General features: G+C 37.8%; 1 protein-coding gene across 6 annotated transcripts in view; it reads right to left on the minus strand.

Moving 5' to 3' along the window:
• Positions 1-10,988: 10,988 nt before the first annotated feature.
• st3gal3a (ST3 beta-galactoside alpha-2,3-sialyltransferase 3a) overlaps positions 10,989-13,624 on the minus strand; it is a 54,578-nt gene continuing 51,942 nt past the window's right edge. For all 6 annotated transcript variants that reach the window (XM_079882923.1, XM_079882921.1, XM_079882924.1 and 3 more), the window contains one exon: positions 10,989-11,264. In XM_079882923.1, coding sequence (XP_079739049.1) covers positions 11,175-11,264 — 90 coding nt within the window. In that variant the 3' untranslated portion in view covers positions 10,989-11,174. The remainder of the gene's footprint in view (positions 11,265-13,624) is intronic.

Raw genomic sequence — 13,624 nt, forward strand, 5'->3', positions numbered from 1 at the left:
TTACAGTGAGAATGTGCTTAAGATTTTTAGAATGTTCAATTCTTCACACTAAAAAATGGTTCTTTTTAGAACTGTTCACTGAAAGGTTCTTTGTTGAACCGAAAACCCTCTTTTGGAACCTTTATTTTTAAGAGTGTAAATTTCTATGCATAGAGTTACTGATCTAGGTAATAGTCAAAACAACAAACCCACAATTCTGATATAAAATCCTGGACCCATTTTCTATTATATTTGTAAGTCTATTTTGCCATTAAGTGCCACATTTCAATACTTTTGCTCAAAACACTAACCCCAAATATGTGAAATACTAATAGTGATGCTTGCCATTAATACACAATCACACTAGATTGTAGCTCAAAGTGCTTTACAAACAAGGGGAAATTCATTAAAAATATATAATAAAATGACCAAGTAATAGTAATTAGTGCATGTAATAGTACAGACCTATAAGGATTAAGATTGCATAAAGCTCTTAAGTTTCACCTCCATTCACTTTCAATAAATAAATAATGTATGTTTCAATTTGGCATGTAAGATACGCAGCCAATGGGCGGTGCTCTATTTAAGGACCAAGAGAACATTAAAAATCATTGATATATTAAATAAACAATAATGAGACGTTCTGATTTTAAGGTTAAATACCAAACACTGTGCGACTTTCTGGCTCAATCAGAAACTGCATTCTTGCCTGTGATCGCGTCACTTCACGGCTCGAACAGAAATCAGCACGCTAGATATCAACACCAGATTTCTGACTAATAGAATAACTGACAGGTTAGCAATAGCAAACAACACTTTCCCACAATGCAGAGGCGGGATTTCAGTACGGCTGAGTTTATCAAGATTGGCCGCAGCACAAGCTCTTCTGCGCCGGATTTTGAGCTGCTCTCAGACGGTGTGTGTGTGTGTGTGTGTGTGTTTCTGAAGCAAATGCACATGCCATCTGAAACAGACAGAGAAAGAGGATTAAAATGCCTTCCTCGGGCAGTGCAGGTGGAGCTTGACCTGATGTCTCCCTGGAAAACCCGTGGCAGGGTGTAAACTTAGTGGTTACAGATCTGGACGGCTGCTAATCCAGAGGCTGCAGGTTCAAACCGTGGAAGAGGTGATTTATGAACCACTAAAGCTGGCACAAAGAGACTTAAACTCTAATCTGGGTAAATGTCCTTTTAGTACAAATGCATAATAGATTGCTTTGGATAGTCTTTGCTCTGTGAATAACAAGCATTACATGTGTGCTGTCTGCCCATGTAAAACTCCCAACATGATGCCAGGATGATCCTATGTGGTTGTTATTGTCTTCTGAGAGGTTGCTATAGGGAATCTAACACATGTTTTAGATGTGTCCAGAACATTCAAATCTCCATGACTAAACCGGCACAACTATTATTCCCAGAGGAACGTCGTCGCCAACAATTTCAAACTAGGAGACTGTCAGAACCCTAGAGACAAGACAGACACATTCTTAAGATGGACACATTGTGTCCTGCGCAGCACTGTGCACACACACACACACACACACACACAGAAAACTTTCTGCAATGTTACATTTTCAAAAAACATTATTCTGTATGATTTATAGGCTGTTTTCCTCAGGGAACAAAACATGTCCACACAAGGACAAGGATTTTGGATATTGCCATCTTTGTGGGGACATTTCGATCCCCCCCACACACCACGACACACACACACACACACACACCCTCAGCTTTAAGCAAACAAGAAATAGACCACCTGCTCGGACTAAAGCGACAAACCCTGCCCTCACACCACACACACACACACACACACACACTATTATATCTGCACTTTTTGTTATGGTTACGGTCATATGCAGTAGTTTTTCACAGTGCTTATTATGTAAATTGTCATTTATCAATTTTTAATTCACTCATGTATTATATTTCCTCTCTAATTTTGTTGGTTTATTGTATTATTCAGTGTGTATATAATGTAAATTGTCAACCTGGTTTATAATATATATTTAATTGTATAATAATAGTATAATACTGTATATATTATTTAAGTCGCTGCCTTAAATTTTTAAGTACAGTCAGCTTGGATGTTTAAGTCATTTCAACTTAAATTACATTAAACTGACTTTAAAAAGCTTGAATTGAGTTGAATCTTGTATATCATAAAACAATTGCTTAACTTATTTTGATGAGTTAAACTAATGTAAACACATGTTTTCATAAGTGTACATGACAAAGTAGGTCATTTGTGCTGCAGGATCACCTTTCTTCATAATATTTGCTTTTATTGTGATTTTTAGTGAATGTATGAAGTCATTTCTCTTCAAATTCGCTCAGAATCCATATGAATGTCTCGATACATACAAATGTACATGTTGAACAGTACAGCTAACAAACTTCTTTTCTAGAAATGGTTCGCATGAAGAGTTTGGCGTCATCATTCTTTTAAATAAATGTAACTTGGTTTGATATGGATATGTAATGCAAAGACATTTATACTTGTTAATTAAGGCATAAACTGTAAAGTGTCTGTAAAGCTGCTTTGAAACGATGTGTATTGTGAAAAGCGCTATACAAATAAACGTGAATTGAATTGAATAACTTAAGCGATAATCAAACGCAGTAACTCAAGTCGCTTTGAATGAAAAGCAGCTGCTAAAATCCAACAAAGTACATTTCACACTGCATTTTTCCCAAGCGCTGTCTCTAACAATAAAGCAGGCCGTGAAAACCGACTAATGGCGAATACGGTTTTATTTCGATACTCATTTACTCCAGTCGGCTTCTGTCAAAGTGATATATATTCGGGGATACGTTCTTCAGCTGCGAAAACAAAGCACTTTGCTTGTAACATCTTACAGTGTGAGGGAAACTGTGTCCCCGTAGTGTGATCACAGAGCCCAAGCTGACCTGCGTTCAGACAGATGTGATGGAGTTCGCTCAGGAAGCCAGACTGCATGTTTGCACTATTCCGGCTACACAAAGTTCTCCTAAAAAAAAAAACTCTAGTCTGGATAACATCAAACTAATTAAAGCAAAAAGCGTGCTGTTTTTCCACAAGAAAGTCCTTAGATTGGGTATATTTTGACAAAGTGTGCCAACATTAGGAGCCAGAATTTTACACTCTTTTTACTCTTGTGACCTGATATTTAATCAGGGCAATGAAAGAATAATTTACATTAATAAATGGCTGGGGAAATAAATAACCTATGAAATATGCAGCGTCTGAGCCAGTATGAAATTGCATTTGTTGACCAGTGCCATCAATCTAACGCACACTGCACTCTTAGAAGAAAAGGTTCTACTGTATAGGGAACCGCTTCATATATAGAAACTTTTAGTGGTTCCCATCATGGCATCATTTTATGGATTTAGTTAAAAACCCATTAAACATGAAAGCGTTTTGCAGTCATTTTTTTCCTTATACACTCTAACAATGCTAGGTTCAGCCTGTTGGGTTATGTTATTGGGTTATGTGTAATATTTTTAACCAGCTGCTGGGTCATTTTTAACGTAAATACAAATGATGAACCCCCTCACATCCCTATCCAGCTGCTGGGTCAATGTAACCCAATGTTGGGAAGTCTGTGCAAATTGCCAAACCATTTAAAACTGGATACATCTGTCAACTGTTTTTTTGATGTAACTTTTCAAACATGAATATATAAGAATATTATGATAAGATTGTCATTTAAATAACCTGATATCAGGTTTCTTTCCACAGATTCCCATCGCTGCTCCTGTCACGTCCTAAAACGTTTACTAAATGGTTTTTTGAGTATTTTATGTTTGTAAAAGACTGGCTTGAATATGAACTGCTCCTGTCGTATTTTATTTGTATTATTTAAAATGAAAAACCTTCAATATCAGGTTGACTGACCCAGCACTGTCAAAAAACAACCCAGCAAATGGGTTAGTCAATATATAAAACCCAATACGGTCAAAATAACCCAGCATGCGTTCTGTCCAATATTAACCCAGCGCTGGGTTGCCAAATAACCCAGAAATGGTTGTTTTTAACCCAGTGTATAGAACATTTCTGTTTTTAAGGGGTTCTTTAAAAATGAGTCAAAATCCCTAGGGTTCTATATAGAACCCCAATAAAACACTTTTCCGTGGCTCGAGGAGGTCTATAGTACCTGGAAAGAGCTCTCCGCTCCCGTTCCCATCTCTAATGATGCGCAGGACCTGTGGGAAGACATCACAATGCAAAATTACATTTGAGGGTGGCATTTAAGAGTGTCTAAACTGTCTACGTTGGTGACCCCAGAGCCTGACCTTTGCCCCGAGTCCCTCTCTCCTTCATGTGTGTCCTGATGTCCCACTGAGATCGGCTCTGATGTCTATTGTGAGGGACGGGTCTGTGATCATCACTCGTTGACCTCCTGGACTCTGGATGAGGAAGAGAACTGGGTGGTCACTTCGGTCCAGGGCTTCAGGATCAGACTCCTGTGGTTCAGGTCAAGCTGGGAAATCTAAGCCTGACTATATAGTGAGTTACTATTAAGTTGACCGCATTGAGAGACTACTGGTGTCAACACGACGGCTTACGATGCTTTTGAGGAACGCAGCGCTGGTCAATAAAGTTACAGCTCACCTCTCCTCAACAACACACACGACTCCAGGAATCATCACAAATGCTGGAGGACCAATTACACGATTAATACTTAGACTTATGGGTTTGATCCAGTGTTGTTTTAGTATAATTGAGATACAATTACTGTATAGTATTTATTCATATTTTTTATTTTTACATTTTCTGTTTTCATTTTAATTTTAGGTGAAGTTTTATTTATTTTTTTGTTGCGTTTTTTTTTTTGTTGCGTTTTATTTTTGTGTCATTTTCATTTGTTAAAAAAATGTCTATATAGATTTTATTTTTATTTTAGTTTAATTTATTTTAGTATATCAGGTTAAACGATATATTGCCTTGGCAGTAAACTAATTTTTCATTTTATTTCAGTTAGTTTGAGGATAAAATTGTTTTAGTTTTAGTTAACTAATAACCTTGGATTGAACACTATGGTAAACTATACCATTCAAAAGTTTTGAGTCAGTAAGATATAATAAGAATATAATAATCGTGTAATGGTAAAAAAGTTTCTTGAGCATCAAATCATCATATTAGAATGATTTCTGAAGGATCATGTGACACTGAAGACTGGATTAATGATGCTGAAAATTGTGCTTTGATCACAGGAATAAATGACATTTTACAAAATATATACACAGAGAAAACAGTTAGGCCTATTTTAATTTGTAATAATAATAATATTTCACGATATTACTGTTTAGCCTCAGTCAGCATAAAAGAAAAACAAAAACATAAACTTTTGAACGGTATTGTCAAAATATGAGCAAGTCTCTTAGCAAACACCACTAATAAATTTAATAAAACCACAAATCAAAAACATGCAGTTCATCACCGGCTGTGAATGAAATGCGAGGGTAATATCGCTACAAAACGTTCATTCAAATACAGGCCGTAAACCAGCAGCGGAAAGAGAAATACTCAAGGAATAGATGTTCACGTTGGAAAACAGCACACGCTGAGCTCTTTCACACAAAATGTAAACTAACACGATATAGCAAACAAGGCTAGAGTTTATATTTAGTGCGTCCAGCCAGAGAATGTAGCAGCACATAGAGAGGATGCTTGACACTGAGGTAAACACACACACACACACACACACACACACACACACACACACACACACACACACGCTTGGCTTCCCAGAAGAGCCTCAAACTCTACCTTTATCTTCCTGATCAGATCCTTCCCTCTCTCGAGGTACGAGGTGCTTTTACAGGGAACATTCTGAGACGGTTGAACTCCATCAAGACGCATCTGAGGACGTGAGCCCTGAAAACTGAATCACAGGAACTAGAGTGATATGAAGATTGAGTAAATGAGTTATATTTTAAATAAATACAGACAGACCCAGGACCCCCTGAAGACCTAGAACTAGAATTTCTAATTCCTAAATTTAATTATTGGCTTTTGTTTCATATTATAGACTTTTATATTATACAATCATTAAAATATTAGCTGGAAAATATTCGCTGTATTAAGTTTGAGTTATTTTCTATTTACTATTAAAGTATCAGATGTACAAACTAAAAAAAAAATTCTCTCTCTTGCTCTCTCTCCACACACACACACTCATGTACGTATGTGTACTTATATATATATATATATATATATATAAATATAAATATACACACACACATATATATATAAACAATCTTTTATGTTAGATGCAATTAATCGATTTGACAGCACTGTATATATGTGTGCATACATATATATATATATATATATATATATATATATAAAATGCATAAAAATGCTGCATGTGACCCAGCGGAAGCTGCCGCAGGTGTGTTTTCTGGTCGAGTCTTAAAAGAGAGGTGCGAGTCGATGACCTGTCGGAAAGAATAAAGCCCAAGCAGAGCGATTCTTCACAGACAGAGCTCAAAAACACGACACACACCGGCCTTCAGTCAAACTCCACATGAAAAACACACGTGTAACCAAAACCTGCTCAACTCTGCTCCGCCGAGTGTGAAGCTGTCAGGATGTGACCTCTCCATCGCAGCCGTGTCACGAAGGCCCACCTACATGGACACACACACACACACACACACCTGTCAGAGCCAATATCAGCCCTCCATTCACTTCTTCAGCTCTGAAACCCCAGGTCAAGGATTGTCTTTAAATAGGAGACACCTGCCTGTTGTGTCCATAGCTCAACTGTCTGTGATCTTACACTACTTTCTAAATCTGTGTGTTATTTACTGCACTGCAAGCACATCAGATGCTTGAGGTCGAAGGTCAAGGTCACGAGGAGCGGGGCATCTTCCCTGAACGCCACAGCCACAGAATCCATGTTTAAAAGCCTGTTCGAAAGATTTACATTCCAGATTTCACTGTTAACATGGCAATTAAAATCACATCTGGTAACACTTTACAATGTAATTAATAACACAAACAAACATTAAAAAGTGCTGTTTTTACAGTGGATTTCTGGCTACAGCTGCCAGGTTTTTACTGTAACTTTAACAGGATTTTTTCCAGTGTATTCAGCTATGAAGCATCCGGTCCTCTGGTCACTGTATCAATCAAAACGTTACAACCTCGAAAGAATCTCAAGGACAGTGTTTCAGGATTTTAGGGAGTACTTTGGGTTGCTTCATTTCAAAGACTAAGTTGTAATTCACTAGAATCCATCTGAAATTGCTATTAAAAGTCTTTTAACCCAGGATTTCATTCTTCTTTTTTCTTCATGTTCTACACGGTCTATAGTAAACCAGCAGGAAAATGCCACTAAGTAACAGTAATGCACTTACATTTCAAAACATGTGGGCAAAAATGGCTTTAGAATTAAATGTTTTTCTTTTTCTCACAAAAACTACCATTCAAAAGTCTTGCAAAAATATTTTTTTTTTATAAGAAAATAATACATTTATACAGCAAGGACACATTACATTGATCAAAAGTTTTCCATTTCAAATAAATGCTGTTCTTTTTTAACAGAATGCTGTTCAATGTTTTCAACATTGATAATAATCATAAATGTTTCTTGAGCATCAAATAATCATATCAGAGTGATTTCTGAAGGATCATGTGACACTGAAGACTGGAGTAATGATGCTGAAAATTCAGCTTTGATCACAGGAATAAATAACAGTTTAAAATAATTGCCATGCTGAAAGTGTCTGCAGATTCAAAGCCTCAGTTAAATGACTACAGCCTGACAGAAAGAAAACCAGCAGGTGAACACAGCAGTAAACACACAGTAGACCAGTCAGACCCACATCTGATGAACCACACATGAATAACTACAATCATATTCTGTATGTCGCTGCATGATTCTCAATAGCCTTGAACAGAACTTTATGCCAGAGGAAGACTGACACAAATAAAGGAAAGAGGTGGATTCCGCTCTCAGATTGTCTGGATGAGTGTTGGGAGACGGGAACGATACTGATCTCGGAAAGCGCACAGAGGGATTTCCAGGAACGCCATCTGAAAGAAAGGACCCTTCAAAAATTCCCAATACTTCCATTAACTTTTAGGCACAAGGACCCTGAAAGCCCTCCGCACGCGTGAGTCATGAGACAAGCAGCTTCCGCCAACACATAAACACACACAACTGTTTGTTTGAAAAAAGCAGGTTGATCAGGTGGAAGTTTAAATGCTAACCATGAGCTGTCCATAAACATGTGCTGATGTTTTCCAATCATGTAACAGTAGAAAGAACACAAGTACAGGCAGCGCGCCAAGATATATCCCAGCTAACAGGGAACATTCTCAGAACGTTCTGGCAACTCATGAACAAACGTTCTTCCAGGAACATTAATAGAATGTTTGTTCCAAGTCATTTAATAATGTTCTCAAAACGTTAGCACAAATACATCGTTAATGAAACTGTTTCGTCTAACGTTTTTTAAATGTTACTGCTTGTTTCAGAATGTTTAGAGAACATTCAAAAAGTAACATTCCCATCATGTTTGAAGAATGATCAAATGGAATGTTCCCTTAAAGTCTGCATAACCAAGGAACGATTTCTAAACATTTAAAAAACGGGATGTTTTGAACGTTCCGAGAACATTCAGAAATAACTTTCTTAGAACATTGGATAGTCAATCAGTGGCAGAGCTTGGCTTTTCAATGTTCAATATGACTGACAGAGTGCAACAGTGCCGGCCCACTTTTTCAGCAGCCTTGGTTACAAAGGGTTTTTTCATTCATTGTTCAATTTTTTTTTATTTTGACAGAGTTATAAGCCATGAATCAAACCAGCCAGAGGTACAAGAAGACTGAGAACATAAAAGCTTAAATTAGGAAAGAACTACAATTCCTTTATAAACACACATCATTTTCACGGCTTAATGTGAGTGGGCTGCACTAAAGCGTTCTTGGTGCAATTAGTTTGCTTCGATTCTCTGATTGGTGGAGATTTCTGTGCAGAATCATGGGTACTGTAGTTTTCAACAGAAATTCCACTGTTAAAGGTGCTCTAAGCGATGTCACACGTTTTCTAGGCCGAAACATTTTTTGTCACATCCAGCAAACATCTCCTCACTATCCGCTAGCTGCCTGTCCCCTGAACACACTGTAAAAAAACGCAGTCTCTGTAGACAGCCCAGGCTCCACAAACAGCAACAAAAACAAACTGGCCCAGCCTGGACCACGAAACATAACAAACAGTGTTCCAGCCAATCACCAACAAGAATGATTTGGGGGTGGGGGGGTTAGTGCGCGTGCACATGAAGGGTGTGGGGAGTGGAGGAGAGAGAAGCATGAAGAGGGAAGTTAGCTAGAGGAGAGATGTCCTGGACAACGACAACGACTAACGTTCAAATTGGAAGAAATTTAATGTGTTCTATATGTTTGCATTTTTAGCGCAATTTTCCTACGGACAAAATTGCGATTGTTAACTCATGATTTCTGTTCTGTCTGTGCGCACCAATCTTGCACTTCTATCTCCTCCTCAACCAGACCACCTAGAGACTTCGGGTTTTCGGCATTATGTTAAGGAAGGTCTAATCTCGGGAACGCACAAAAAAAAAAAAAAAAAAAAAAAAAACAACATAAAAAGATTTACTATCTCTTAGTGTTGTGATCCCATGACGTCAGAAAATTGCGCTAAAACACTCACTGAGTTTTTATTACTTGTTTTATATTCATAGAATCTTAGAAATATGATGATAATCAGATGAATGTAGTGTTGATACATATTCTTATTAATATATGTATGTCTATGTCCTTGTATATGACCGGACAAAAGTTAATGTGACTGAATGTATGACCGAGACAGAGAGTCTCCATTCAAGGGTGTAATATGATTAAATAAGATAGACAAATCTAAACAATATGTTAGTTATGGCTAAGATGTATCTGGATACCCCCCACTCGTTGTCACACTCTGCAGGCACTTTGTAATGACTGTATGACTGCTGACCTTTCCTTGCAAGGGAATAAATAATTGTTAAAGACTATTGATACCTGTTTGTCTCTTATTCAGTGATGTAAAATTGTTTGCCACTACAATTCTCTTGAATTTTGATATGACCGACACACGACCAAAGAGACGACGTTCCGATGAACAAATAGCAAAGAAGAGGGAAAAGGAGAAGGAACGCGAAAAGTCCCGAATTCATGACTGTTTCAGGAAGCACGGAAGGGAGGGGGAGGGGCCGGGATGAGGAGGAGCGAGGGTCGAGCTAGTCTCCGTTTTGTTTGACAATACTTCGAACGTCAACAAGAAGTGAAGTCACCCAACATCGCTTAGAGCACCTTTAATTGTGATTATTTAAAAAATAAGTTGAAATAATGCAGACTGATAGTTTTAACACTGTAGCTTACAGTAGGTCTGGTAAAAATGAATTCCCCTGTGGATTTTTCTTCCAGAACCGGTCTGTTGCAACGCTAGTATGTGTAATACGATTAAATTATTTAGAAAAACTTGTACTTTTAAATTTAATTATTAAAATATTTACTGTATAGGTCGTATCATTATTGGTATTGAGAATCATGGAATTTGATTACACAGTGCACATTGAATAATTACACAGTCAACAATTGAAATGAAAAGCCCTTTTCAGACGGAATGTATAAATACTGACAGTACTTTAATCTGGTCTCATGATCAGGTTACACACGGAGAGTGATATACATGTGGAAGGTGCAGGAAACAAGTGAATACTGATTTCTTTGAATGGCACACATCAGAAGAGCAGCAGAAAATCATTAGGTGACAATCATTTGTTCTGTGTAGTTGTGCACTGTGCTGATGTGCATAGCCTGAGATTGAAGAGAACAGTATCAAAGCATTAAAGTTGTCTTGGCTTAAAAAATAAAGCATCTTAAATGACGGCGATTAAAATACTGTCTAAAATAAATACTAAATCCAGTTCACAGCAGCTGCTGTGGAGTAAAAGACAGGAGAAAGCAGCACGTTTCCAGTCTTTGTCGAGCGCTATAGCGCGTAGGGACGGACTCTGGTCTACGAGGCATCCTAAAAATCAAGCGTTACCATGATTGAGGTGAGGTTGCCATGGATACTGTCCAGCATTTGATGTGAGGTCACTTCCTCCGGCTCGCATTAGTGAGAGTCCATCAGCTGGGATGGCAGTCACCACTTTGATACGGTGAATAATACTAGCAATCGGCCGTATGATGGTGATGTAACGTCAGATCCCATTGGTGAGGTCCTGAATAACGCCCCCCATCACCAGCTTCCGGAGAAACTCCTTCTCTTTGGATATGTTGTGTGTCCATGACTGGGTGTGTGTGAGAGAAAAAGAGAAACAGAAAGAGCACAATGGAGTAAACGGTCATCGAGAGTTTGTCACGTGCTGCGCTCAATAGAGACATGACGTCTGCACATGCAGCTTTGCTTTTGTTTTCACAACCCACAAAAGAAGTTTGGACGGTCCGCCTCCAGTAAACATGTAAAACGACAGTCTGTCATTCCACACTACACAACAATCACAATGAAATATGGTGCCATCAACTGATTTCTGCAGATTTTTTTTTTGTAATTTAAGCTGAATCATTCATGTTTACTTTTGTTAAGATATAATATGTACATGCTAAATACACAATGAAAAAATATATATACACAAGTCAACAATGACAATAGAGTAGACTTGATAATAGAGCTGGTTTCACACAACATGGGTGTGTTGAATAAGTAGTTATGGCCCTTTTATGCTATTTTAAAGGTTCCTAATGTGGTTTCGGAGTCTCCATGCATCAAAGGTCAAAAAACGGTTTAATTTCCTCATAATATACATTTGCACATCATCACATTTTCAATGATTCTCAAACGACTCGTCAGATGAATCAATCTCTCTAAATCCCTCCTTTCCGCGAGCGACTCTGCTCTGATTGGCCAGACAGCTCAGTCTGTTGTGATTGGTCTACTGCATACAGCAGCTCTGCGTGTCCTGAGGCTTTCTACACCGTAAACTAAACACAGTAACGAACAATGACGTAGATTTTACCATATCAATCCGAGCGCGAGGCCGATGATGAAACAATAAACAACTAGTTATTCAACCCGGACCTCCATCGCGATTCGAGCAGGATGTTTCTCAGTGATACGCTACTCAGTTTGAGGTACATTATGAGGTGTTGCAACTGTAATTCCTCACCATCAGCATTAACAAGTGCATGTCCATCAACAAACCGATTATTTTACTTGTAATAATTGTACTGTATTAGTATTTTTCTAATATATTGCGGTGAACATGTGGAAACTGTATCAATAACAGTGCATGTATGCAATGTATATATTAGCCGAGCTCTAGCGTGAATGACTAATGTAACAAACGTTGGCAAAACAAATCTTGCTCCATGATTAATCTTTCTTCAAAGTAGTGAGAACAACAGACAATCTGCATTAATAGACAGTTTTAGGTAATAGTGATGAGCAGTGCCACTATTAATGCCAAACAGTGATAACGTGAGTTAGCCAATTAGCAGGACCTACACAATATAAAACTCAAAACTAAGTATTTTGAACACCATCTGCCAAGAGCAAGCGGTTTGCGAATCCTGCATTGAACCTCGAGATTTGAGAGGCAGTCGTCAGTGAAATAAAGGGAACACAGCAAAAGTTTAGGATTATACTGCTGTGATATCGTGGTAAAGATGAATTTTAACCACTAATTCTTCACATGCTTGTCCTTGGGCAGTGAAAAAAAAAAAAACTGGCTTTACATTCACACTGTAAAGCACAGCGTCTTCTCCACATGATGCTCTCCAGCATTCACAGGAATCAGCTGCCGGTTTGAGGTTCAAGTTTTCCCTGGTGTCTGTGCGCGCAATAAGTGGGCGGGCAATATGCTAATGTTTTGTCTTGACGTCACATCGAAACGGCTTATGACTCGTTTGAAAAACGATTAATTTCATTGACTCCGAGTCGACTCTTACTTTTGAAAGACAATAACTTAATATACGGTGCACTTTCAGATTTAAAACTTTGCAGGATGTTTTCATTCTTTTAGAGCTATGTTACACACTACATGAAGGTCATTTAAAAAAATAGGGGCCCTGTAAAATCCAATATTGCATTTGCAAAAAAAAAAGCGTAATGCATTTTCTACATATTTCCTTTTTGCTTCTGGCTTCTAGCGATGCCACTGAAAATGAAATCTTGTACAAGCATGTCTTGCAAACTGAAACATTTGGCTTTCTGTGATGTATTTTACAGTATATTCTGCTGATTTGTCATCAATATAATGTTTTCTAACTGGCCAACAATCATATGCTATCAATGTCTGGCAAAAGTGTCTATGAATTTATTATGAGTTAATGATTAAGTTACAATACAGCTGTGTAATTTCCAGCTTGCTGCAGCTAATCTTTTTTTTTTTTGTAAAAAATAAATAAAACAATTTTAGTGAATAAACCACATTTTGTGAAGATTAATGAACATTTATTTTAATATATTTCTGTCATGAGTGTTTGGCATGGTAATGGACATGACAACGTTGATATTTTTGAATGAACACGAATAGATCTGAAAAGATCTGCTACTGCTGATGCAGAGAAATACGAGACTTGCTACTGCCAATTCATACAAGACAAGCTGTTGTGAGCAAGACATGCTGCTGCTGTACAATATACTGTATAG

The sequence above is a fragment of the Squalius cephalus genome (genome assembly GCF_949319135.1).
Source record: "Squalius cephalus genome assembly, chromosome: 10".
Lineage (NCBI taxonomy): Eukaryota > Metazoa > Chordata > Actinopteri > Cypriniformes > Leuciscidae > Squalius > Squalius cephalus.